The following is a 23,632-nucleotide window of genomic DNA, read 5'->3' on the forward strand; positions in this document are numbered from 1 at the left end:
GGATACAAGGACCCTTAACACAATATTGTGTAAGAGCCAGCAGGGCAATATTTTTGTAATAAACAGAGACCTAGAGCTAAACTGTGTTGCTCAAAATGTCACAATAACACACCTTTATAAAGCATGTGCTGCATTGCAGTGTGGGAAAAAGATGCACATGCAGGTGGTAAAAATCGATTTTCATTTTGGGTGAGCTGTCCAAATACTTTGGGAAGTAAAGTGTCTAATTCACACAAACAACTCAAAGTTAGTACATTGGATGATGCTCATAAATATAAGCAATGAAGAATCGTAATGTTGCCAGATATTGGTATGGAAATACATCATTGCGTGCACACATTTTAAAATAAAAATTATTTATTGCACGCTTTAATTTACGATAAACTCCTTACCTCAACATCAGAAGGCCTCATGCGTGTCCCATCCTTTCCAACGAAAATGTCATCAATATCTACCAAAAGGTAACGGTCAAGCTTGAGAGAGAGACGACCTCCCGACACAGCTGCTAGGATGTCCACAAAAAGGAGCCGTTGCAGCCAGAAAAAGAGACCATTTCCAAAAATCACCCTTTGTACGCCATCTTGCAGGCCACGGTCGTAAACCACCACCGTCTCAGCTTGGCCTGCCATCAAACATCCCCAAAACAGACTTCATAAGACTTTAAAAAACCGTTTTCAAACATCCCCAAACAGACTTCACAAGATTTCAAAAACAGGGGCAATGCAATGAAGTTTGGCAATTTTGCAGACCATTATATAATTTTCAGTTTTTTGGCTCATGAGAAATGGTTAAGCAATCTAGAAACACAAATATAATTATGTCATTATGGGTGATGAAATGTATGCCTGTATGCAAGTACACAAGAGGCAGACAAGGTTGTTCTGATCAACCAATCATCTTTCTAATGAGCATAACTGCACCTGCAATTACCATCCCCCTCCCCCCCCCCCCCCCCCCAAAAAACTTTTATGATTCCTCATGAGATCTAATAAAATATCTCATCAGATTGAGAGATTTTGTAAGGATGCAGCTACTCATGATGATGTTAGGCCCTGTGCAAATGGAAGTAGCAAGTGGCACTTAAATCCTCAGTTGCCATTTTGGTTCTCTAACGTATCGGGACATCCAGAGGCATTTCTGCATGACAATAATCCGCAGACAAATGTATGCACCAAGATTGGACAACATACTGGTATGTTTCATACATCAAGAGCTGTTAACACAATGTTGTGTTGTGCTTTCACTAGAATCACACTATTGTGAGGATAATAGATAAACTTATGGGTCATGCTGCAGCGGCTTATGATGGTGACTTACGCCACAACTCACCACCTCCTCTAAATATAAGGGGAGCGTGGGAAGAAGGGTACACTTTGTCAGATTTTCTATTCTGCCACGTTCAGTGTTGGAGAAGGCCCAATCAGAAACGACGTCAGCTATAACAGATACTGGGTTGAGAGATACCCGGTCCAAACATGGTAACATCACAGGTAATGCTCCACACGCCCTCTCCAATCTACAAACTAGTCCAGCATTTTGAGTAAGAATCATGGCCTGTATTTGTTAGTACAGCTAGAACGATTGACAAAAGGTCAAAGTAAAGTTATACATGCTGCAAGGAAGCAATTTAACACTTGGTGATATCCAATCAGGGTCAAACAAAATAAGAGAGTACTGATCTCCTCTTGTGCATGCATAAACTAATACCAATTCCAAAGGCCCTTCCAAACAGTCATCTACCATACTAAATAAGACTTCATTATGTGACTGGAAAACCAAAAATCGATTTGGCACTAAAATAGGATTGTCTAAAAAAGGTGGCAAATAAAAATGTTTTAAAATATTATAAGGTGAATAATTACAATTTACTTTGTTAAAAATAGCAGTTGCTCTCATAATTTGTGTGTTTCGATCATGAGGTATTGCTGATTCAAAAAATAAAATATTCACATAAATTTATAGTTACAACACATAACTCAGAATAATTGCTTATTTTGGTTTACATATTCCAGATGTTGAAAACTGCTATATAACTAACATGTTTATTGTTTACAATAGAGGAGGGCGGGTTACAAACTACTATTTTAATGTATGGTGGATAAGCGGAAACATATATCCAAGAGAGAAAATGGCTTTGTCCCTGCAGCAGGTGAAAATAAGGACAAAAACACTGTAGTTTCACCTTCTTCATTTCGCCATCACTACATGGCCTGGGAGAGGCTATTGTTGTGTGTGTGTGTGTGTGTTTGTCGCACTACTCCTCATTTAGACTTGTTACATAGGATCAGCATGAGCCCGAATAGTGTAAAGGGTGTTTTTAAAAAATCTTTATCGGTGGTCTTGGGGAAGGCAGGGGGGAGGGCAGGGGAGAGGTGACAGGAGGGGATGCAAATTATCTTTGTAAATATGTATTGTGTAGCACCACTCAAGGTGGGAGAGGGTATTAACAGTCCCCACCCTTTACAGTACAGTATTCCTTTCCCCATGTCTTCCACTGCAGTGAGAGATTTTGAATTACTCAGTGAGAGGTATTTTGGAAAGGTATTTTGAATTATGCAGTGAGAGGTATTTTGGAGAGGTATTTTGAATTATGCCATGAGTGGTATTTTGGAAAAGTATTTTGAATTACGCAATGAGAGGTATTTTGGAGAGGTATTTTGAATTATGCCATGAGTGGCATTTTGGAGAATTATTTTGAATTACACAGCGAGAGGTATTTTGGAAAAGTATTTTGAATTATGCAGTGAGATGTATTTTGGAGAGGTATTTTGAATTATTCAGCGAGAGGTATTTTGGAGAATAATTTTGAATTATGCAGTGAGAGGTATTTTGGAGAGGTATTTTGAATTATGCCGTGAGTGGTATTTTAGAGAATTATTTTGAATTTTGCAGTGAGAGGTATTTTGGAGAGGTATTTTGAATTATGCAGTGAGTGGTATTTTGGAGAATTATTTTGAATTACGCAGCGAGAGGTATTTTGGAAAGGTATTTTGAATTATGCAGTGAGAGGTATTTTGGAGAGGTATTTTGAATTATGCAGTGAGTGGTATTTTGGAGAATTATTTTGAATTACGCAGTGAGAGTTATTTTGGAAAGGTATTTTGAATTATGCAGTGAGAGGTATTTTGGAGAGGTATTTTGAATTATGCAGTGAGAGGTATTTTGGAGAGGTATTTTGAATTATGCAGTGAGAGGTATTTTGGAGAGGTATTTTGAATTATGCAGTGAGAGGTATTTTGGAGAGGTATTTTGAATTATGCAGTGAGAGGTATTTTGGAAAGGTATTTTGAATTATGCAGTGAGAGGTATTTTGGAGAGGTATTTTGAATTATGCAGTGAGTGGTATTTTGGAAAGGTATTTTGAATTACGCAGCTGGAGGTGTTTTGGAGGACGATCCTCATGGAGCGAGTTGTTCTCATTTATGTAATTTTTTGATTGACTTCACCATTGAGTGATAGGGCCAAAATCTATATAAAGCATGGTATTTCAAAAATTTATGGATGGATGACAAAACGAAGTTGATGAATTTGGTAGGTGACAAGAACAAGCCGATTAGATTTAGGTTTAGGTCCGGATGCAGATCCAGCCTATACCGTAAGTCCGGGATACAAAAAACAAGCTTTAAGCTAAACGGAGGTATGCGCTCTACTGAATGCCATATTCTAGTTTTCCCCCGCTCCTCTGACAAGGTCGAATATGGGAGTCATTGAAATGGGCTATGTCCGACCGACCGACCGACCGACCAATCATCCGTCCATGTACTTTTGTGTACGTGATATTTAATAAACAGTTGAACATCTAGCTTTCATGTTGCAGATATACTGTATGTTCCTCATGCCATTTTCTCAAACTGATAAGACCACGGCTGTGATTGGCTGAAATATGTTGCCATAGCAACTATCTCAGTAACTTGGCTTGCCTACGTGATATTTCAAAAATTGTTCAAAATTTAGCTTTCATATTACACAGATCTATTCCTCATACCACCCAAAACGTGGGGGACAGAGAGTATCAGCTCCTTCTTATGGCCAGCTGAGCAGTTTGGAGCTGAATCCGATTTATCACCAGTAATCAAACCAAAGCTAGGTAATAACAAGACAGATGTAAAAGACTGTGCTAATTCTGAGCTATCAAGTTAGCCCAGGGTGTTAGTAAAATCCAAAACGAGACATTGTCTTGTTCGCAGCTTTACACCAGAGCCATTTTGAGTTAACAAATTTGTTTTCACACCCAGTGAAGAGAGCCTCACTGTACACTACTTGCACAATTCTGCATTGAGGCTTCCCATTAGTAGGAGTAATTCTCTGAATTATTGTTGCCAACAGAACTACTACTACGACTACTACTACTACTACTACCACTACTACTACTACTACTACTACTAAATAATATTCAGCAGGTTGATATTTTTCAAATCTCCCTCAGCTGTCCATTCCAGCAGCTTCTGTAAAGGCTCTGGGTGTTCTGCTCCCTCCTCACAGCAGGCTCCTCTTTATGGAGGAAGTTGCTCAATGACAATGTGTCACTTGTTGAGGCAGATTTTCTCTGCACTTTAACACTGTCCCCTCCTCATGTTGTATGTATTTCATGGTTACTTGCCTTAATTTGGTGTATTGTTATTCCCTCATGCGATTTACAACAGCTAATGTTTACCCTTCCTATGTTCAAAAACCTTCAAAACCTCACTCCAAGATCCGAGGCTTTATTCAAATCGATCTTTGGCATCCTACACAACAGGCAATAATATCATCAGTCCTAGAAATCTAATAACGCACGATAAAGCAAAGCCAAGCATTTAAAACATTAGTCATGAATCCCAGTCACTTCTTACCAATAAGATCCAGCGCTCAACTCTGCATAACTCATTCAGCATACAAGATAATGACCCCTTCCAAGACTGAGCGCTTGCCCCTAAATAGGCATCCAATATGCCCCATGCCTATGAAGGCTCTTCTTCTTCTTCTTCTGCTTCTTCTTCTCCTTCATTTTCCCCACAATCACCCTCCCTTAAGAATGCAGCTAACAGGTGTAAAGACTAAAGCAATAGGTGTAAAGGAATAAAATCAGAACGAATAAGCTACCAGCAAAAACATGTCGAAGGCTGACAAAGCCGCCCAATCCGAGAATGATAAACTCCGTCAGTGCCAGGGCCCCCAGCGCTAGGTATCGGAGATTTTCTCAAAGGGCTTGGAATGCTTCCTGGTGCAAGCGACATGGGTGACAAACTTCCGGGGTCCGAATCAGCGGCACCGGTCTCAACATCATCCCGAAACGAATCCAACTGGGCTGGTGTAGTCACGTCGGCCTCGGCCGGTACACTTATGACAGGCTGCCCATTAACCTCTCCACAAGGCGCGAGATGCCGGACCGACACATTTGTCTCTCTACCGTCAGCCAAACGAACATGCCCGTATTCCGGATTTGCTTCCAATATTTCCACCCGGTCCACAAGTGGTTCGTATTTGCTCCGACGGACCGCTCGCTTCAGGAAAGCCGGTCCCGGCTCAGCTAGCCACGAGGGTAGAGACTGCCCGCTGGCGCTGCGATGTTGGAACTTAAACAGTCGCTCATGAGGAGTTGCGTTAATTGTGGTACATAGGAGAGACCTGATGGCGTGTAATGCTTCCGACAACACACACTCCCACATGTTCAAAGTCATCCCGTGGGATTGCATAGCCATAGTAATTGCTCTCCAAATGATGCCATTGTAATGTTCAATTAAACCATCCCCCTGGGGATTGTACACCATGGTGTGGCTCGAAGCAATTCCCGGCTCGAGGAGAAATTGCTTGATCTCACGGGATAGGAATGCCGTTCCTCGGTCACTATGTATGAAAGCTGGATAGCCGAATATGAGGAACAACTGGTGAAGGCATCCGATTACCATAAGAGACGGCATGTCTGAGCACTGAAATGCAAACAGAAATCGTGAATACTCATCAACTACCGTTAGAAGGTAGCGATGCGCGCCGCCTCTGGCCAAGGGCCCTTTGAAATCGATGTTCAGTTACTCCCACGGCCGTCCAGCATGGATCAATGTACCCATAAGAGGCTTCTAAAAACTCGGCTTAAGTTCTGCGCATACCTGACACGTCTTGCATAAATGGCGAATATCGTCGACGGAGAAAGGCAAATTTCTACTTCGAACGAAGTGGACCATACGGGCGATGCCCAGGTGACAAAGGGTAATGTGCATAGTACATAGCTCGTCGACCGTCACCCCGGAGCAGATGGGATGAGACAGGGCGTCGGCTGAAAGATTATCATTTCCCGGTCTGAACACAATATCAAAGGTATAGTTGGCCAATTATATGCGCCAGCGTCCAATCTTCTCATTCTTAATGTTTTAAGAGTGCTTCCTGTCATACATAAAAGCGACTGATTGCTGACCCGTGATTATTCGAAAATGCTTCCTTAAGAGGAAGTGTCGCCATCTACGGACCGACTCCACTATAGCGTACGCCTCCTTTTCGATCGAGGAATGGCGCCTCTCACTGTCTGACATAGTCTGTGAAAAGAAAGCCACCGGTCGCCCTCCCCCTCCCTTCCACCCCCCCCCCCCCCGATTCAGTGTGGCCGCGATTGCACAATCTGACGCATCCATCCCCACCACGAAAGTAACTGTCTCGTCGATGGAGGTCGCAACAGCCCCAGCTATGTCATCCTTCAGTTGTTGAAAGGATGTCTGAGCGGCCAAGGTCAACGGAAATGTTTTGCAAGCGACGAGAGGCCGTATCTTCTCTGAGAGCCTTAGGCCCCAAAGTGAGTAATGGGCAAACAGTCCCATTGCTTGCTTTAAAATCGCCCGATCGACGGGAGGAGCTAGGTCGAGTAGGGGCTGAAGGCGCGCCGAATCAGGCCGTATTTCCCCACCGGACACTGTGTAGCCTAAAATATCTATTGTTTTCACAGAGTAGCTACACTTGGCTTCATTCAAGGTCAACCGATATTTATGAGCCACTTCCAAGAAACACCACAGATTAGCATCATGGTCCTTCTGGTTCCATCTGCACACAGTCACATTATCCACGTAAACGAATACATCTTGCAATTGCTCTTTTGAAAGGATATCGTCTATTGCCCGTTGAAAGCATGAACTCCATTTGTAACGCCGAATGGGATTCTACGAAATTGGTACAACCGCTGGCCAGACTCAAAGGCAATGTAGGGCCAGCCGGCTTCCCGTATCGGAATCTGATGAGAGGTGCTACGAAGGTCCAGCGTGCTGAAAACTCGATATTTCGATACTGCCCTGACCATATCATCCATTCTAGGGAACGGGAAGGCATCGAGTTGTGTGAAACGGTTAATCGTTTGTGAGTAATCAACGACCATGTGTTTGCGATGATTAGTGCTATTCACGACCAGCACTTGAGCCCGCCAAGGTGAGCAACTGGGTTTGATTACTCCCTCAAGCAAAAGACAGATAGTCTCTTCGGCTATAAACTAGACATCGGCATGAGAATACCACCTAGATTTCACGGTGACAGGGTGGCAATTAGATGTTAAACTCGGGAACAGAGGAGGAGGTTTGATAGCTATCTCCACTAAGCTGCATACCAAGCCCAGCACGGAACCTACAGAGAATGTATGCGCACCACCAAAGTGCATCTCCAGGCATTTATGCCGGTTCAATAAATCATGTCCGAGAAGCATGTCCGAGCAAAGGTTCTGAAACACCAATAACTTCACATCCGGATACATAACATCATTTGCAATCAGCTCAACCAGACAGAAACCACGCGTTCGCTGCCACAAGGCTCCTGAGGCAATGCATACGCGCTGTGTCACAGCAACAGTGGGCCACCCGTGGGGCTCGACGAGATGCTGGCGGATGAAGCTTTGATCGCTTCCAGTATCAATCAGTGCTTCCACCGCCTCACCGTTGATTTCCACTGGAACCACAGCATGCGCAAGGCCGTGCGGAGCTCCCCGCGACCCCAAAGATATGCGCACTCCAGTGATTGTCGTCCATCGGGTTTTGGTAGACCGATAGACCTTGGCAAAGTGTCCTTTTCCCCCGCAATTGTGACACGTCGTCTCCCAAGCAGGTCAAAGGAGCGGGGGTGGCGGTGATTTCCGCAGAAGTAGCATTTGGCAGTTGCCCCAGCAGGGGTCGCCATGTCCGCGGTGCGTGGCTCGCTCTCCTCATCATCAGAGCCCTCTCCATGGGAACCCCGGCTAGCGATACCCAGCGCGGACGCTCGCTCGGTGGCAGATTCTGACTCCTCACGATCATCGGTGTGGGCCGTAGCACCTTCAGTTATGAATGGATGGCTGTAAGTTTAAGATCTGACTTTAGCCGTCTGGAAGACTCGGGCTTGGTTGAAAGCCATTTTGAAGTCCAGAGTTTCGCTCTCGAGGAGCCGTTGTCGAATCGCGGGAGACTGGAGCCCAGTTATGAAAGCATCGTGCACTAAATCATCAGTGCACTCTACGGCCGTGCGATCTGGTATGGAACAGTCTTTGCCAAGCTGCCGTAAGATCTGGGCGTATTGCTCCAGTGATTCCATAGTTTCCTGTTGGCGCGTCGCCAGAAGATGCCGAGTGTTTACAGTGCTGCGCAGTTTAACATAGAGAGCCGCCAAGGTTGCTACGGCCTCGGCATAGGTCGTGCAATGGGAAACATATTCATAAATGTTATGGGACACGTTGCAAGACAAAACGTTCAGTCGCTGAGCATATGTAATCTCCGGGACTAAGTCTGTGTAGAGCCGTACGGAGTGAAGCCAGTGGGTCAGCTGGCCGGTGGCTTCGCTCGCATTGGGGTCCCCAGAGAAGCGTTCCACCTTGATGAGCTTTTCCATGGTCCTTGAAAGTCTCAGATCGATTTGAATAAATTGTATTGAAAAACCTCCAAAGCCTCACTCCAAGATTTGAGGCTTTATTCAAATCGATCTTTGGCATCCCCCACAACAGGCAATAATATCATCAGTCCTACAATCTAATAAAGCATTATAAAGCAAAGCAAAGCATTTAAAACATTAGTCATGAATCCCAGTCACTTCTTACCAATAAGATCCAGCGCTCATCTCTGCAATAACTCATTCAGCATACAAGATAATGACCCCCTCTCAGACTGAGCGCTTGCCCCTAAATAGGCATCCAATATGCCCCACACCTACAAAGGCTCTTCTTCTTCATTTTCACCACACTTCCTTTTGTATTTTATTGTTCTCACATGTGTCTAGCATTTAAGTGTTTGGTTCAAGAGGGGTAATATACAATACAAATCCAAGAGTGTTGAGGGAGGTGGCAGAGCAGGATTAGAGAGTAGCAAATGTAACACCGTTATTGAAGAAAACATCCAGAGAAGAATTGTGGAACTATAGGCCTGTTAGCTTGACATCAGTTTTGGGGAAGGTGTTACAGACGTTAATTAAGGAATGGATATGGAAACACTTGAATAATTTCAAACTAATTAAAGGTAAATTTTTGACCAATATTTGGCTGAGAAATTTTGGCTAAATTTTGACCAATTTTTGGTTGAGAAAGGAGAACCTGCCAGAAGGACAACAGTCTTTGCAGCACTTCACAAGTTTAGGCTTTATGGAAGAGTGGCCAGACGGACGCCACTCCTGAGAAAAAGGCACATGACAGCATGCCTGGAATTTGGGGGAAAAAAAGGCACGTGAAGACTTTGGGAGCATGAGGGAAAATATTATGTGGTCTGATGAGACGAAAATTGAACTAGTTGGCCTGAATACAAAGCGATACGTCTGGCGAAAACCCGAGCACCACTCATCGCCCATCTAACACACCACTCCTATGGTGAAGCATGGTGGTGGTGGTGGCATCATGCTATGGGGATGCTTTTCAGCGGCAGGGACTGGGAGACTTGCAAGGATAGAGGGAAAAATGGATGGAGCAAATACAGACAAATCCTTGAGAAGAACCTGCTTCAGAGTGCAAAAGTCCTCAGACTGAGGCAAAGATTTATGTTCCAACAGGACATCGACCCCAAGCATACAGACAAAGCAACACTGGAATGGCTTCAGAACAAGAATGTGAAAGTCTTTGAGTGGACCAGCCAAAGCCTAGACTTGAAATCCCATTGATAATCTTTGGAAAAAACTTGAAGATTGCTGTTCACTGACACACTTGACAAAGCTTGAGCAAATCTGCAAGGACGAATGGGAGAAACTCCCCAAATCCAGAAGTGCAAAGCTGATACAGACATACCCAAGAAGACTCGAAGCTGTAATTGCTGCCAAAGGCGCTTCTACAAAATATTGACTCAGGGGGTTGAACACTTATGTAAATTAGATATTTATGTACTGTATTTCATATTTCATTATTTTGTAAAAAAAAATTCTAAAAATAAAAATTCCACGTTGACATTACGGCGTATTATGTGTAGATCAGTGACAAAATAAATTGACTGGGCACTCACTGACTGCTGCAAATTTTCCATATTGTTCCCAAACCAATTCCTAACAGACACAGTAAAGTACACTGTCATACTAGCAGACATAAGGGGCCATTCGCCTTGTACTGAATCAAACCTGAAAGTGCAGTATTGTCCAAAATGCCACAATACGTGTACACTTTATAAAGCGCTTTATGTTTTGCAGTGTTGGTGGGGAAGGATAAGGAGGGGGCAGGGGAATTGATTGTTCGTTGGCAAGATTAATTTCAAGTTTTGGTGAACCATCAAAATACATTTTAGCAATAAACTGTAAATTGTTTCCCATAACTCCCCCAATAATGCGGAATGGCATCATAAATAAGCAAGACTTGCAAGATTGCTCAGAGATAGTGTGTGCCTTTGAATTGTCTCATTTGATTGCTAATGGTGTCGAATAAATCATTACCTAGTGCATTGCTTGCGCTTCCCAGGTCGGCTGTTATATCATGAAGTATACGATGGAGATGCCTAGCTAATATTACATTTACTCACTTTCCCTGCCAAATATGTTTTTAGTCTTTTTACCCCTCTCAATATTCTACCTACTTTGTGTTCATCTTTCTTTTCTGAAATAATATAAATATGCCAAATGATGCCCACAATGCTTCCATCTTTCTCTTCTTAGTCCATTTCCCATCAGACAACAAACACAAGGGACCTGTTTTATTTTCACTGTAGATAAGTCAAGCAGCCTCTCAATCTTTCACCACTTATCTTCTGCAACTTCTCATCCATTTGCCCTTCCGAGCCACACTGAGATGTTCATCAGATATGTTCCAATTACCTCGCCCCCTTTATTTCCATTTGTTTTCCAATGTCATCCCAAGTCTGACAGCTAATGTTTACCCTTCCATTCCCACAATGGTCCCAAAATACCCACAAATCCCTTGTGTTGGCCATACATTGTCATATCATGTTGATCTCCCTGCATATCCTGATTTTCACGACTCTTGCCAACCCTGTTAGTTAAGAAGCCACGCGCATTCCTTTTCTTCATTTTCCATTGTCAGTAAACTAACCTTTTAATATTCCGCCAAATAAAAACAAATGCTCTCTCGTAAGTTTGCACAACCCTGAAATGGCAGTCATTTTGAAATTTAATTGAAAACAATTTTCACACTCACAATTGCAGAATGCATTTATTCTGGCCTAATGTGTAAATGCATGTTTAACCGGAATGCACAAAATGAACTCGGCCAGCTGGATATTCCCTTCTTACTGAGTCACGGCCGCTAATATAATGGTCCTGGCAGGAATTTAGAATTTGGTCAAGACATTAGCACACAATGGTCCATTATGTTGAAAAGAGGTGCCTTGCATCAAAAGCATAAATTTAAGTTTGCAAGCTTTTGGACTTCATTCTTGCATATGTAAGTTAAGAAAAACCCAAACAGGTTTACCTTACACCTTCACAAATGCATTATGCAACTGCCACAATCTCTCGGGTGATGCCTTGTAGTAGTATACTGGTGAAAGCAACCAGAGGCATTTAATGAAAATAAATGGCCAATAAAAATGTTATATTTGAGGAAAACAATTCCAAATTTTAGAAATGAGAATAGTGTGGTGGACACGAAAGCTCACTGGCGTGATGACATCATTCCGCGCGCCAAGTGGGCGGCGGCCACGCCCGAGGGGTAGGCGTGGCCGCGGGATATACACCGGGCGCGCAGCCCGGAACGCTCCAGTGTTACAGTGGAGCTCTTGAATAAAGACTCTTACAACTTACCGCGTTGTCCGCTTCCTCCTTGCTTACAAGCAGCGCGCGTAACACCGCGCTTCAATAGTACCCCTTCAACTTGGAAAAAAAAAAGGAGCAGATTTGCCATGTTGGTTCATACACCATTGGGAGGTTTATGAAGCACGTCACCATTATTGAGCAGGTCTGATAATCACACATGAGTGATACTTGTTGACCTGAAATAGGTACAGTCGTGGCCAAAAATATTGGCACCCTTAAACCTTTTTCAAATAACACTCCACTTTCTCTAAAAACAAGTTGAAATTGATGAAAATATTTGGTCTCCACAATTCTTTATTTCACTGTTAATATTACAGAACCTTTGCTTTTGATTCAGAACTTAATATATCTTTTTCAATCAGAAAATAAAAAGAAATGGCATTGACAAAATTATTGACACCCTAGACTGAATATATGGTAGCACAGACTTTGGACGAAATAACTGCAGTCAAGCACTCCCTGTAGCCATGAATGAGCTTCTTACACCTCTCTACTGGCAGTTTGGCCCACTCTACTTGTGCAAACTGCTCCAGTTCTCCCAGATTTGAAGGGTGCCTTCACCCGAATGGCTGTTTTCAGATCTCCCCACAGGTGTTCAATGGGATTTAGATCTGGACTCATTGCTGGCCACTTCAGAACAGTCTAGCGTTTCATCGTGAACCATTCCTGGGTGCTTTTTGAAGTGTGTTTGGGGTCATTGTCCTTCTGCAAGACCCATGACCTTCGATGGAGACTCAGTTTTCTGACACTGGGTTGAACATTGCAATCCAAAATGCCTTGGTAATCCCCTGATTTCATGATGCCATGCACACATTCAAGGCACACAGTGCCAGAGGCAGCACAGCAAACCCGAAACATCACTGAACGTCCTCCATGGTTGACTGTAGGGAAGGTGTTCTTTTCTTTGAAGGCTTCAATTTGTTTTCGGTAAATAGAGATGATGTGCTTTACCAAAAAGCTCTAATTTGGTCTCATCTTTGTTGATTAGATTTGTTTTTGTTTTTTTTGTTTGTTTTTTTTAATTTTTAATTTTTGATGAACTCATTTGGTTTTTGTATACAAAAATAACAATAATAATAATAATAATAATAATAATAATAATCTGTCCACATGACATTCTCCCAGAAGGATTTTGGCTTGTTCAGGTGTGTTTTGGCAAACTCCAGTCAGGCTGGCACACTTCTGGGTCTCCTACTATAGAACCTCCCATCCATAGAACCTTAAACCTCCCATCTACTTCCTCAACAATCCTCTTGAAGAAGTTCTGTCACTCAAGCTTTTGGGCCTCACTATGAGCCATGATCATTCCTGGGAAAACCACATTTCCAAGCTGGCCTCCAAATCCAGTAGCCGACTGGGCATCCTCCATCGTGCGAAGTCCTTCCTTGGCACCTCTGAGCTTCTCACCACATACAAGGCTTTCATCCGCAGCTCGATGGAATACTGTTCCCCCCTCTGGGCTGGTGCTCCTGCCTCACATCTAGCTTGGTTTCACGCTGTAGAAACTAAAGCATTCAACATCGTTGGAATCTCCCGCGATGAAGCCGATTCTGAGGACTTTTCACTCTGTAACCGCAGGCAGGTTTGGTGGTCTTTATGTCTTCTACCGACTCCTCTCTGGCCTAGCTTGCCCAGCTCTGCCTGTGCTGTGTCGCCCAAATATTCCTGCAGGATGCACAAGAACTGCCAGCAACCATTTTCTTGTGAAACTGCCAAAATCAAGACTCTCTGCTCACCTTCACTTTTTTTTTTTTCCACGACTGGAACAAACTCCCACAGTCTCTTCCCACACTCTCTTCAATCCCACTCCTCCCTCCAGGTCATTAAAACAGCTGTTCACCACCATATCTTTCCCCTTCCAAAACCTTGATCTTTTCTTCCCCCGTTAATCCACTCCAAATCCATTTCTTTCAATCTCCGACTTAATTCCTGAAATTCCGAGTGGTGTCAAATTGTTTTATACCATGTACCCCATTGCTCCCCTCTCCCCCCAAGCCCTCTACCTTCCACAGAACTGCCAATGTCCGTGTTCTCTACTGTTGTGCTTGTGTGCTTCCCTCTCTCTCCGCATCTTGCCTACCCCTCGCTTTATTGTTTTATGTGTCCGTTTATGTTTTTTGTGTTGTATATGCTAGTGTGTATTTAATGTGCTAGCTCTTACACAAGACTCGATGTTGTATACAAAAAAATATTAAAAAACCTTTTCATCGAGTTGGCGATGGATGGTGAGAGTTCAAACTATCATACCTTGTGTCTGACAGTCAGCTTGAATCTGTTGGGCAGTTGATCGAGATGCTTTCTCCACCATTCGAACAATCCTTTGCTGCAATCTTTGATCAAGTTCTCTCTTGCGGTCATGTCCAGGGAGCTTGTCTACAGTGCCATGGGCCTTAAACTTCCTGATAACATTGCGTACGGTGGAAACATGAACATCAAGGTCTCTGGAGATGGACTTATAGCCTTGAGATTGTCCAAGCTTGGCTACAATCTTGTGTCTGACCTCCTCAGACAATTCTCTGGTTTTCTTTCTTTTCTCCATGCTCATTACAGTACACAGTGACACAAAACAGCAGAATGACTCCTTTTCCCCATTCAAACTGGTTGAATGAGTGATTTTTTTATATTGCAGGCACCTGCAACTCACCACAGGTGAGTTCAATTCCAAAGTAAAGAAGAATCACCTGCTTGAAATATAATTATTTCCAACAACTGCTAAAAGGTGCCAATAATATTGTCCGGGTCATTTTAGGATTTCTGTGTGGAGTAAGCTAAGATTTAGTAATTTTTTTCAGCTTGTTTTATTTTGTTCCACTGGAAACTAAAGAAATACACATGTGGATACCAATATATTTTTTTATTTCAACAATTTTCTGGAAGAAATGGTGCATTATTTGAAAAAAATGCAAGGGTACCAATATTTTTGGCCACAACTGTATATAGAATTTTAAAAGATGAATAAAAAACAAAAAAACAAGTAGACCTACATTCAAAGTACACCACCCCTATGCCAAATAAATAAATAAACTAGAACGGTACTCAGTAGAGAGCATACCTCCGCCTGGTTGACCATATCACTAAATGGTGAAGAATCACTTAAAAAATTATACTAGCTGGATCCGGATCTGGATCTTCACCAAAATTGAATCGATTCTTTCTTGTCCAACACACAACTTGTCCAACAAGTTTCGTCCAAATCCATCCATAACCTTTTGAGATATCCTGCTGTGTATAGTTTTTGGCCCTATCTGTCAATGGTGAAGAATCACTTAAAAAAATTAAAAAATTATCATATCCGAATCCATATATCAGATCTTCACCAACATCGAATTCATTCGTCCTTGTCAGACACCCAACCGGTCCACCAGGTTTCGTCCAAATCCGTGCACAACTTTTTAAGATATCCTGCTATGTATCGTTTTTGGCCCTATCTCCCAATGGTGAAGAATCACTTCAGAAATTAATAGTACCCGGATCCTGATCTTCACCAAAATCTAATCATTTCGTCCTTGTCACATACGCTACATCTCTGCCAAATTTCGTCCGAATCCGTCCACAACTTTTTGAAATATTTTGTTCACAAAAGGACAGACAAACGGACAGACAGACAGGGGATGAAAACATAACCTCCATCCACCTTTGGTGGCGGAGGTAAATATCCGTGCAACATTGCCAGCGCGCCGTCGGCACACAGCGATGCCGCTGTGCAGCGCATGCAGATGGATTTATGAGGGAATGTTGGACAATAATTGATTAATTGCGTAATTAAAATAAATAATAACAATCGTAAAATAATTAATTTCTTAATCAATTCGCTAATAGGAGACCTAAACAACCATGTTCATCCAAATCCGTCACTTTTTGAAAATTAATGGAGTAATTAATCCAAAAAAAAAAAAACTAAGCGATTAATTGATTAATCAATGAAACAAAAAGACCCAATATACCCAAATCACTTGGTCACTGTCATGTCCAAAAGGTGCCTGAGATATTGACCAGATGAGAAAGAAAATAAATAAGTGATTAATAAATCGGTAATAATTAGGAAATTAATCAATTAATTAATTAATCAAAAAATCTCAAATACTGTTTTTGTCAAAGCACGTGCTCACTATTGTGCCTAAATTTCCGCTTCCTACCTCAAAGGATGGCTGAGATAGAGCCTGACGATGCCGATGCAGCAAATGGAAATGGAATTGGGAGAAAGGGATGAACAATAATTGATAGATTGTTTAATTGCATCGTAAAAAAATAATTGTTAAACAATTAATATCTTCGTTATTTGGCCAATAGCATACCTAAACCACCACTGTTTCATCCAAATATGTAACTTTTTGAAAATTAAGTAATTAATCGAAAAATTAAATAATTAATTGATTAATTCATTAATCAATAAATCAAAAATACCTATTATAGCCAAATCAACTGGTCACTGTCGTGTCCAAATATGAGCTTCCTAGCTCGAAAGGTGCCTAAGATATTGCCCAGATAAGATTCATATTCATAAATATACTGAAACGCAAAAGAAACTTACCACCTTTGAAACCTTTAAATATCAACAATAACACTGCGTGTAGTAAATGTGTGAACTTATTTGTGGACAATAGTGTCCTCACTGTCAGACAAAACGGTCACGGATGGTCACTTGAACCTTCAATGGTCACTTCATAGCACAGCTGTTGAACAGCCGTTTTGACTGTCAGTGATTAGCCAAGGGGTACGGGATGATTTTAATGAGCTGCACGTGATGTCTTGATATTGGCTTTAAAAAGGCCAGTGCAAAATGGGCATTTCAATCAACATGCCACGATTGTCAAGGGATCAACGGCAGCGTGCCCTGGGCATGCTGCAAGGCAGACTGAGCTACCGTGAGGTGGCACGTCGCCTTGGCTGTTCACACCAGACGATATCGGCCTTGACTCATCGCTTGACTCATCGCTGAAACAGAACCTTGACTCATCGCTGAAAGCGACCTCGTTCCACTGCGCCAAGGTCCACCGCTGATGCTGCTGGCACCATCTCTGTCGGTTGCGGCGATGGGCAGCCGTCATCACGGGGCCTCTGTATGGTCTTCTGGCAGTCAGACCATAGTCATGCAGTCGTCTTCGTGCAGTATCATTGGAGATCCGTGGGTTTGCACGCCCCGGAGTTTCTGCCGCAGTGCGGGATGCTGGACGGAATCGATCCCGCAGGTGACTTCGGACCATCTGCCTGTCCTGCCTTGCAGTGGTGACTCTTGGCCTCCCTGATCGAGGTCTGTCATCTGCAGAGTTGTGGAGGGTGTCTCTGTCCACCAGGGCCGATATCATCTGGTGTGAACAGCCAAGGCGATGTGCCACCTCACGGTAGCTCAGTCCGCCTTGCAGCATGCCCAGGGCACGCTGCCGTTGATCCCTTGACAATCGTGGCATGTTGATTGAAATGCCCATTTTGCACTGGCCTTTTTAAAGCCAATACCAAGACATCACGTGCAGCTCATTAAAATCATCCCGTACCCCTTGGCTAATCACTGACAGTCAAAACGGCTGTTCAACAGCTGTGCTATGAAGTGACCATTGAAGGTTCAAGTGACCATCGGTGACCGTTTTGTCTGACAGTGAGGACACTATTGTCCACAAATAAGTTCACACATTTACTACACGCAGTGTTATTGTTGATATTTAAAGGTTTCAAAGGTGGTAAGTTTATTTTGCATTTCAGTATACATAATAATTAAGTCATTAATCAATTAATTGATCACTTGGACAGACAAAGAGACAGACAGGGATGAAAACATAACCTCTATCCATGTTCGGTGGCGGAGATGAGATAACCACCACTGTTTCATCTGAATCTGTAACTTTTTGAATATCAAATAATTAAGATTAAAAATTAAATAATTAATCTATTAATTGATTAATCAACAAATGAAAAATATCCAAATAACATCCGAACAAACAGGCTGATATAATGATGATATTAGCAAACACTTGCATATACCTTTCACAATATTCCACGTCTAATATATTACAATCGCTTGGATTAACTTTTACTCATTTCCTGAATATAGCAATTGTTTCTGTCACTATATTTCCATTTGTCATGTTATTCCCGAGAAACTATTGCTTTTGTGGCCGATTATGTGGCCCTCATATGACAAAGCCTGGACATATCTTCCTTGCTTGCATCCCTCAAAACAAATCTGATGAGATTCTCATCAGATGACTTAAAATCTGATTTCATGAGAAATCATTAGAGATTGTTGTAAACAACATGTATGAAAGCTTTCCTTTTAATCTTGCCTTGGTCAGCAGTTTATTCACTATACCACTTATAACCTTCCCCATTGGAAAAGTCCAAGCAGTATTAGAAAAACAGAATTAACATGGCAGTACTTATGTTTGTATTCATTTCACTTCCTGGGGGGAATATACTCTGTGCTGATGATGGTTGTGAAGCCAGAAACGCTTCCATGGATTGGAGTCCTTTCTGCAGGGGTGGTAGACTAGCGAACCTGCCAAAAAAACATCCAAAGCCACGTAGGCTGTTTGCCACGTATGAGAAAGTGGAGAGTTCTGTGTTTTTCACAGATAATACCTGAACCGGTTTGCCACTATATCTTCCAAAAGATGATGCAATTAAAGAAATATAATTAATGCTAATGATGCATATAGCAAAATGATACTCCCCAACCTAAAATGACGGAATGGTAGAACAGAAGAAGCCAGGCATGCTTGGTCATTCTGTACAGGACTTTCAGAAAGGGTTGGTAAAATAGTACGCAGCGAATGGAGCCTTTATGCACGATCTGTAATGTTATCTCCAAGTTAAAGGACAGGATCCCAACTGGTCACAAATGTGGAGTAGTTTACTATTCCACATGCAAGGACTGCGACCAATTATGCATTGGTGAATATGGAAGGAATATAAAATAAAGGCCAGACAAACATGATAGAGCAAATTGCACATCCTGGCTTTAATGGTCAGCACCAGTCACGGATTATGTCTCAGAAGGTGAAAACTGCATAATTCGTAAAGAACGAACAGCCAGTCTGCCACCCAGACCCTCAATCCCGCCAAAGCAAACCAAAACCATAGGGCATCTAATGAACAACACAGATCGATTGTGGAGGCCCATCGAGGCCACAGGGGGTATTCTAACTGTGGAGACCCTGGACATACATACATACACATTAAATCCATGATATACAAATGGAAAAAAACCTGGATGGTGCAAACAACTGGACAAGGTGAGCAAAAAAAAAAAAAATCCCAACAGTGATGCCCAACAACATGCCCATGTCCGCTCAACACTCAACAGACACTCCAAATTTCATACAACCCAAACGTCACCACATTGAACCTGGATGAATACAAAGGCGGCCATGTTCGTGCCATGGAAATACAAAAGCAAGAACGAGCACGCACATTTACACACCCACATAGAAAAAACACCAGATCACAAATGAATAAGAGAACAAAGCAGACAATCAAAGGTCAACATAATAAAAACACTCAATTGAGCCCTCATACGTGACCATAAATGAACGGCCATACCTCAAGAATAAAAGACATCTGGGGTATATTGGCCAGAGGAAGCCCACTGCTTAGCAGGTGAAATATCACCGGAGACCGGATCAGATACCGCTTGTTTATTATTAAACGAGTAGAGTATATGTAGTTACCCATCTCGGCAAAATCTGGATCAGCAGGTCTGACTTCGTTAATTTTTTTACCATGGATCTCATTCTTCAAAGACCTGAGCACCACATGGATGCCATCCTAGTTTGGAGGTGATGTGTTAGTATAATTAACGCATGCGACATCAGTGTCAAGTTAGGGGATTCAATATAAATATGTATATATTGTTGCGAATATGGAATTTGGCCTCCATATCCGCTTGTAAATATTCCCCTATTTTCTCCAATACTCCCCAACTTTCCCCAATCCCCCATTCCCTAGTCCCATTGCATGTAAACAACAATCAGTAGAGCCGACCTTCCCTTTATTCCCCCATTAAATGTCGTGCCCAGGTCCACCGCACCACACGTAGACAACTTTCGGACATCTTCCTAGTTATTCTTATTCTATGTCAGTTAAGGCCTCGTCTCCATTAATTATGACTCTTCGTTGCACCAGAATGTGATTATATGGCATCAGTAGTGAGTTTAGGACCTTTCCCATACCTCCTCCCATCTTCTTCCCCAAACAACAACAATAACAACAACTACAACAACAATTACAACTACAACTACGACTACAACAACAGAGGGGCGGGGAGTGTGCGTCCTCACACCGGCTCGGTTACCCGCCATGACCATGCGCTCCACGGCGTTACCCCGAAGGGGCTGGCTGTCAGCTCCTCGTCAGGGGCGGAGCCAGTAACCCCCCCACGCACCCAATGAGAAGCAACGTGCCGATTCCATCTGGGGCGGCGCTAACGAGCCGAGGCGTGTCACTCCCCGCCGGATATACGCGGCCCCGCGCCGGATGTGACGTCAGATGCGCCTCAGCTTGGAGAGAGAAGCCACCGCCACCCCCAGCGCGACGAGACCTCCCCGCATCTTTGGACCGGACCGGACCGTACTGTACCCTGCCCCGAGCCCAGGAGGACCTGGAGCCATCGATCCTGCCTTTCCTAGCCATCAAACCCCCGTGTGAGTCAGCCGTTGTCCCGTTTGTCTGTCGTCTGTCCGGGGTTAATATAAGAGTGTGTCTAAGTGCCTGTCTTTCTGTGATTATACCTCTAGCCCCTGTAATCTGACCTTTCCGTACGAATATAATCTCCTCCGGAGGTCTTGAGAATTGAAACATTGGTGTCGTATTGTGTTATTGTAATCCAGCCGGGTGTCTTCTTTTTCTTATTGAGCCAGCATCGCGCGACTAGTCAACGTTCGGGCACAATCGGGTAACTTGTGCAGACGTGGTCATACCATAAAACCGCTCGGTAAATAACATCCAAGCCACGTCTGTAACAATTGGTGTCGAGGAGTGAGATTGGACCCGGAGCGCGTTTACGCGCTCGAAATTATAACAGCGAAATTTGATTGTGTTTTACAAAAAAAAAAAAAAAAACCCGAATTTTGAAAGTCGCGCTATGGCGGATCAAGACGGCTGGGGTCCGGTAGGGGAGAGTGAAGCAGGGTCGGTCCAGGACCAAATTGAGACACGTGAGGAGAGCGAAACAGCAGGGGTAGCAAACGCACAAAATGGCGCCTCGCTGGTCACCGCGCCCGCGACCGTAGCAGCGCCGCCGATGGATTGGGGCCTATTTATGGAACAAATAAAGGCGCTCATGGTCCAGACAAGTGAAGACCTGAGGAATGACTTGGGAAACCAAATGGGGGTAATGGGGAACCGGATGGATGCTCAGGGTGAGCGATTGGAGGGCCAAATGAGGGTTGATAGTGGGCGATTAGAGGGCCAAATGAGGGGTACCGGTGAGGGATTAGAAAAGAAATTTGAGGGGTTAGACAACGGGATAAAAGAGGTGAAACATGGGTTAGAGGGGGTAGAAAATAGAATGGCTGCCCAGGAGAATCAGATAGAGGGAGTGAAAAATGGGTTAGAGGGGTTAGAAAACAGTATGGAAGGCAAATTGAGGGACATGAGGGACCAAGCGGAAAGGGAAGTTAAACAAATGGAGCAGCAGATAGAGGGGGTCAGAATGGGGGTAGAAACCAAACTGGATGCTCACAGGGAGGAAATGGAGCAGATGAGGGTGGCATCTGGGCAGGAGATGCAAGTGATGGGAGAGGAGATCAGAAGAGGTGTGAGTGAGGAAGTCGGAGGAGTGCGCGAGGAGGTGAGGCACTGTAAGGAGCACATGGAGAAAGAGGTGAGAAAGGGGACTGTAAAGTTACAAGGGGGCATAGAGGTCCTGACGCAGGAGGTGGAACAGCTGACGGAGGGACAAAAAGGACTAACGGAGCAGGTTCAAAGGAACACTGCGGTATTAGGAGGGTTAAAAGCGACACAAAACGACATAAAAAACGACTTGATAGCGACAAAGAGGGAATGTCAGATGGTACGTGAGGGACTGACAACGAGGTTGGACGAGGTGGTAGAGGTAATGGAGACGAAGGACCGGCAGGTGAGGACGCACCTGGAAACGGTCAAGGTAGCCTTGGAGGACGAGCTTGAGGAGACGTACCGGGGAATAAAAGAGGTGAGGCACAAATTAGAAGAAGTGGAAGAAGGGGTGAGCGAAATTAAGAAGCGACGGAGAGGGGATAACAAAGAGATAAAAGAGGAGATAAAAGAATTGGTCCAAAGTCTGTGTTTGGATCGTGATGTGCTCATTAACCGAATGAGGGATTCGCAGGTGATGGAGGAGAAGCGAAGAGGAAGAGGACCCGGTGTAAGTGGTGACCAATATGGTCGTGCGTATGATGCGCCAGGGGATTTAAGAAGCTTGGGGGTCGAGATGGACCCGGGTGTTCGTGAGAGGCCATTGGTGAAGTGTGCGACAGGTCTGGTGTGCGAAAAAGGAGGTGTGCGAGAAAGTCCGACTCTGGGGTGTGTGAGGAAAAAGTGCACGCCAAGGAGTGAGGGTGCTGGCGAGAGTGAGTCGGTCGTAGCACATGTGCGAGGGAGCACATGGAAGCGTGGTGTGGTGAGTGTTACAGAGGGTGTGACGGGAGAGTGTGCGCAGGAGTGTGCGCGAGAAAGGTGTGTGACGGACAGGTGCATGAGGAAAGAGTGCGCTGTCAGAAGTAAGGAAGAGTGTCCACCTGTGGTGAGTGTTACAGAGGGTGTAACGGGAGAGTGTGCGCGAGAAAGGTGTGTGACGGACAGGTGCATGGAGAAAGAGTGTGCTGTCAAGAGTAAGGGTGAGTGCGTTGTCACGAGTGGAGGTGAGAGTAGTGAGAGTAGTGAGAGTGACAAGGAGCGTGAGTTGGTTGTGACAGGTGAGTGAGGATGTACACCTGGGATGGAAGGATGCACACCTGGAATGGTAGAGCGTGAGTGGGAATGCACGCTGGAGTTGGTGGTGAGGCACGTGGTTGGGTGTGTGAATGAGGGCACACCTGTGATTGTCACAGAGGAGGTGACCGAGGAGGGGGTGCGAAGCGGTGTATTGGTGAGGTGTGCGAGCAACGAATGTGTGCCAAAGTGTTCGGTGGTCAGGTGTGTGACCAAGGCTGTGAGTGGAATGGGTGTACCTGGGTGTGTAAGGAAAGGTACGAGGAGCGTGGGCACGGCGGGATGTGTGAGCAAGGAACGGGCTGCGGGGTGTAAGCGTCCAGGTGAAGCATCGACGTTAAACGGGTTAGAGGTTAGAGCGACTTTTAGCCGAAGCGGGCCCTCGGTGCGTGCTGGGCCTCGCTTTGAACGGCCGCGTCCGTGCTCCACTAGGCGGAGCTGGCAGCTCGATAGGAAGGGTCGTCATGGCGACCACTTTCTATTGAGACGTGCCGGCAGGTCGAGATCGGGACATTGGATGGCTCCACGCCGAAGTGGTGCGTGGGATCTCGGCCCGGGTAAGCCCCCGTCCCTGCCCCGA

At 44.1% G+C, this 23,632-nt stretch overlaps 1 protein-coding gene across 1 annotated transcript in view; it reads right to left on the minus strand.

The window, feature by feature from the left end:
* LOC137432431 (bifunctional heparan sulfate N-deacetylase/N-sulfotransferase 2) overlaps positions 1–23,632 on the minus strand; it is a 493,706-nt gene that overhangs the window by 387,609 nt on the left and 82,465 nt on the right. Inside the window, exon 5 of the mRNA XM_068124366.2 lies at positions 393–622. Within this exon, the coding sequence (XP_067980467.2) occupies positions 393–622 (230 nt within the window). The remainder of the gene's footprint in view (positions 1–392; positions 623–23,632) is intronic.

The sequence above is a fragment of the Myxine glutinosa genome, chromosome 8 (genome assembly GCF_964187855.1).
Source record: "Myxine glutinosa chromosome 8, kmMyxGlut1.1, whole genome shotgun sequence".
Classification (NCBI taxonomy): Eukaryota; Metazoa; Chordata; class Myxini; order Myxiniformes; family Myxinidae; genus Myxine; species Myxine glutinosa.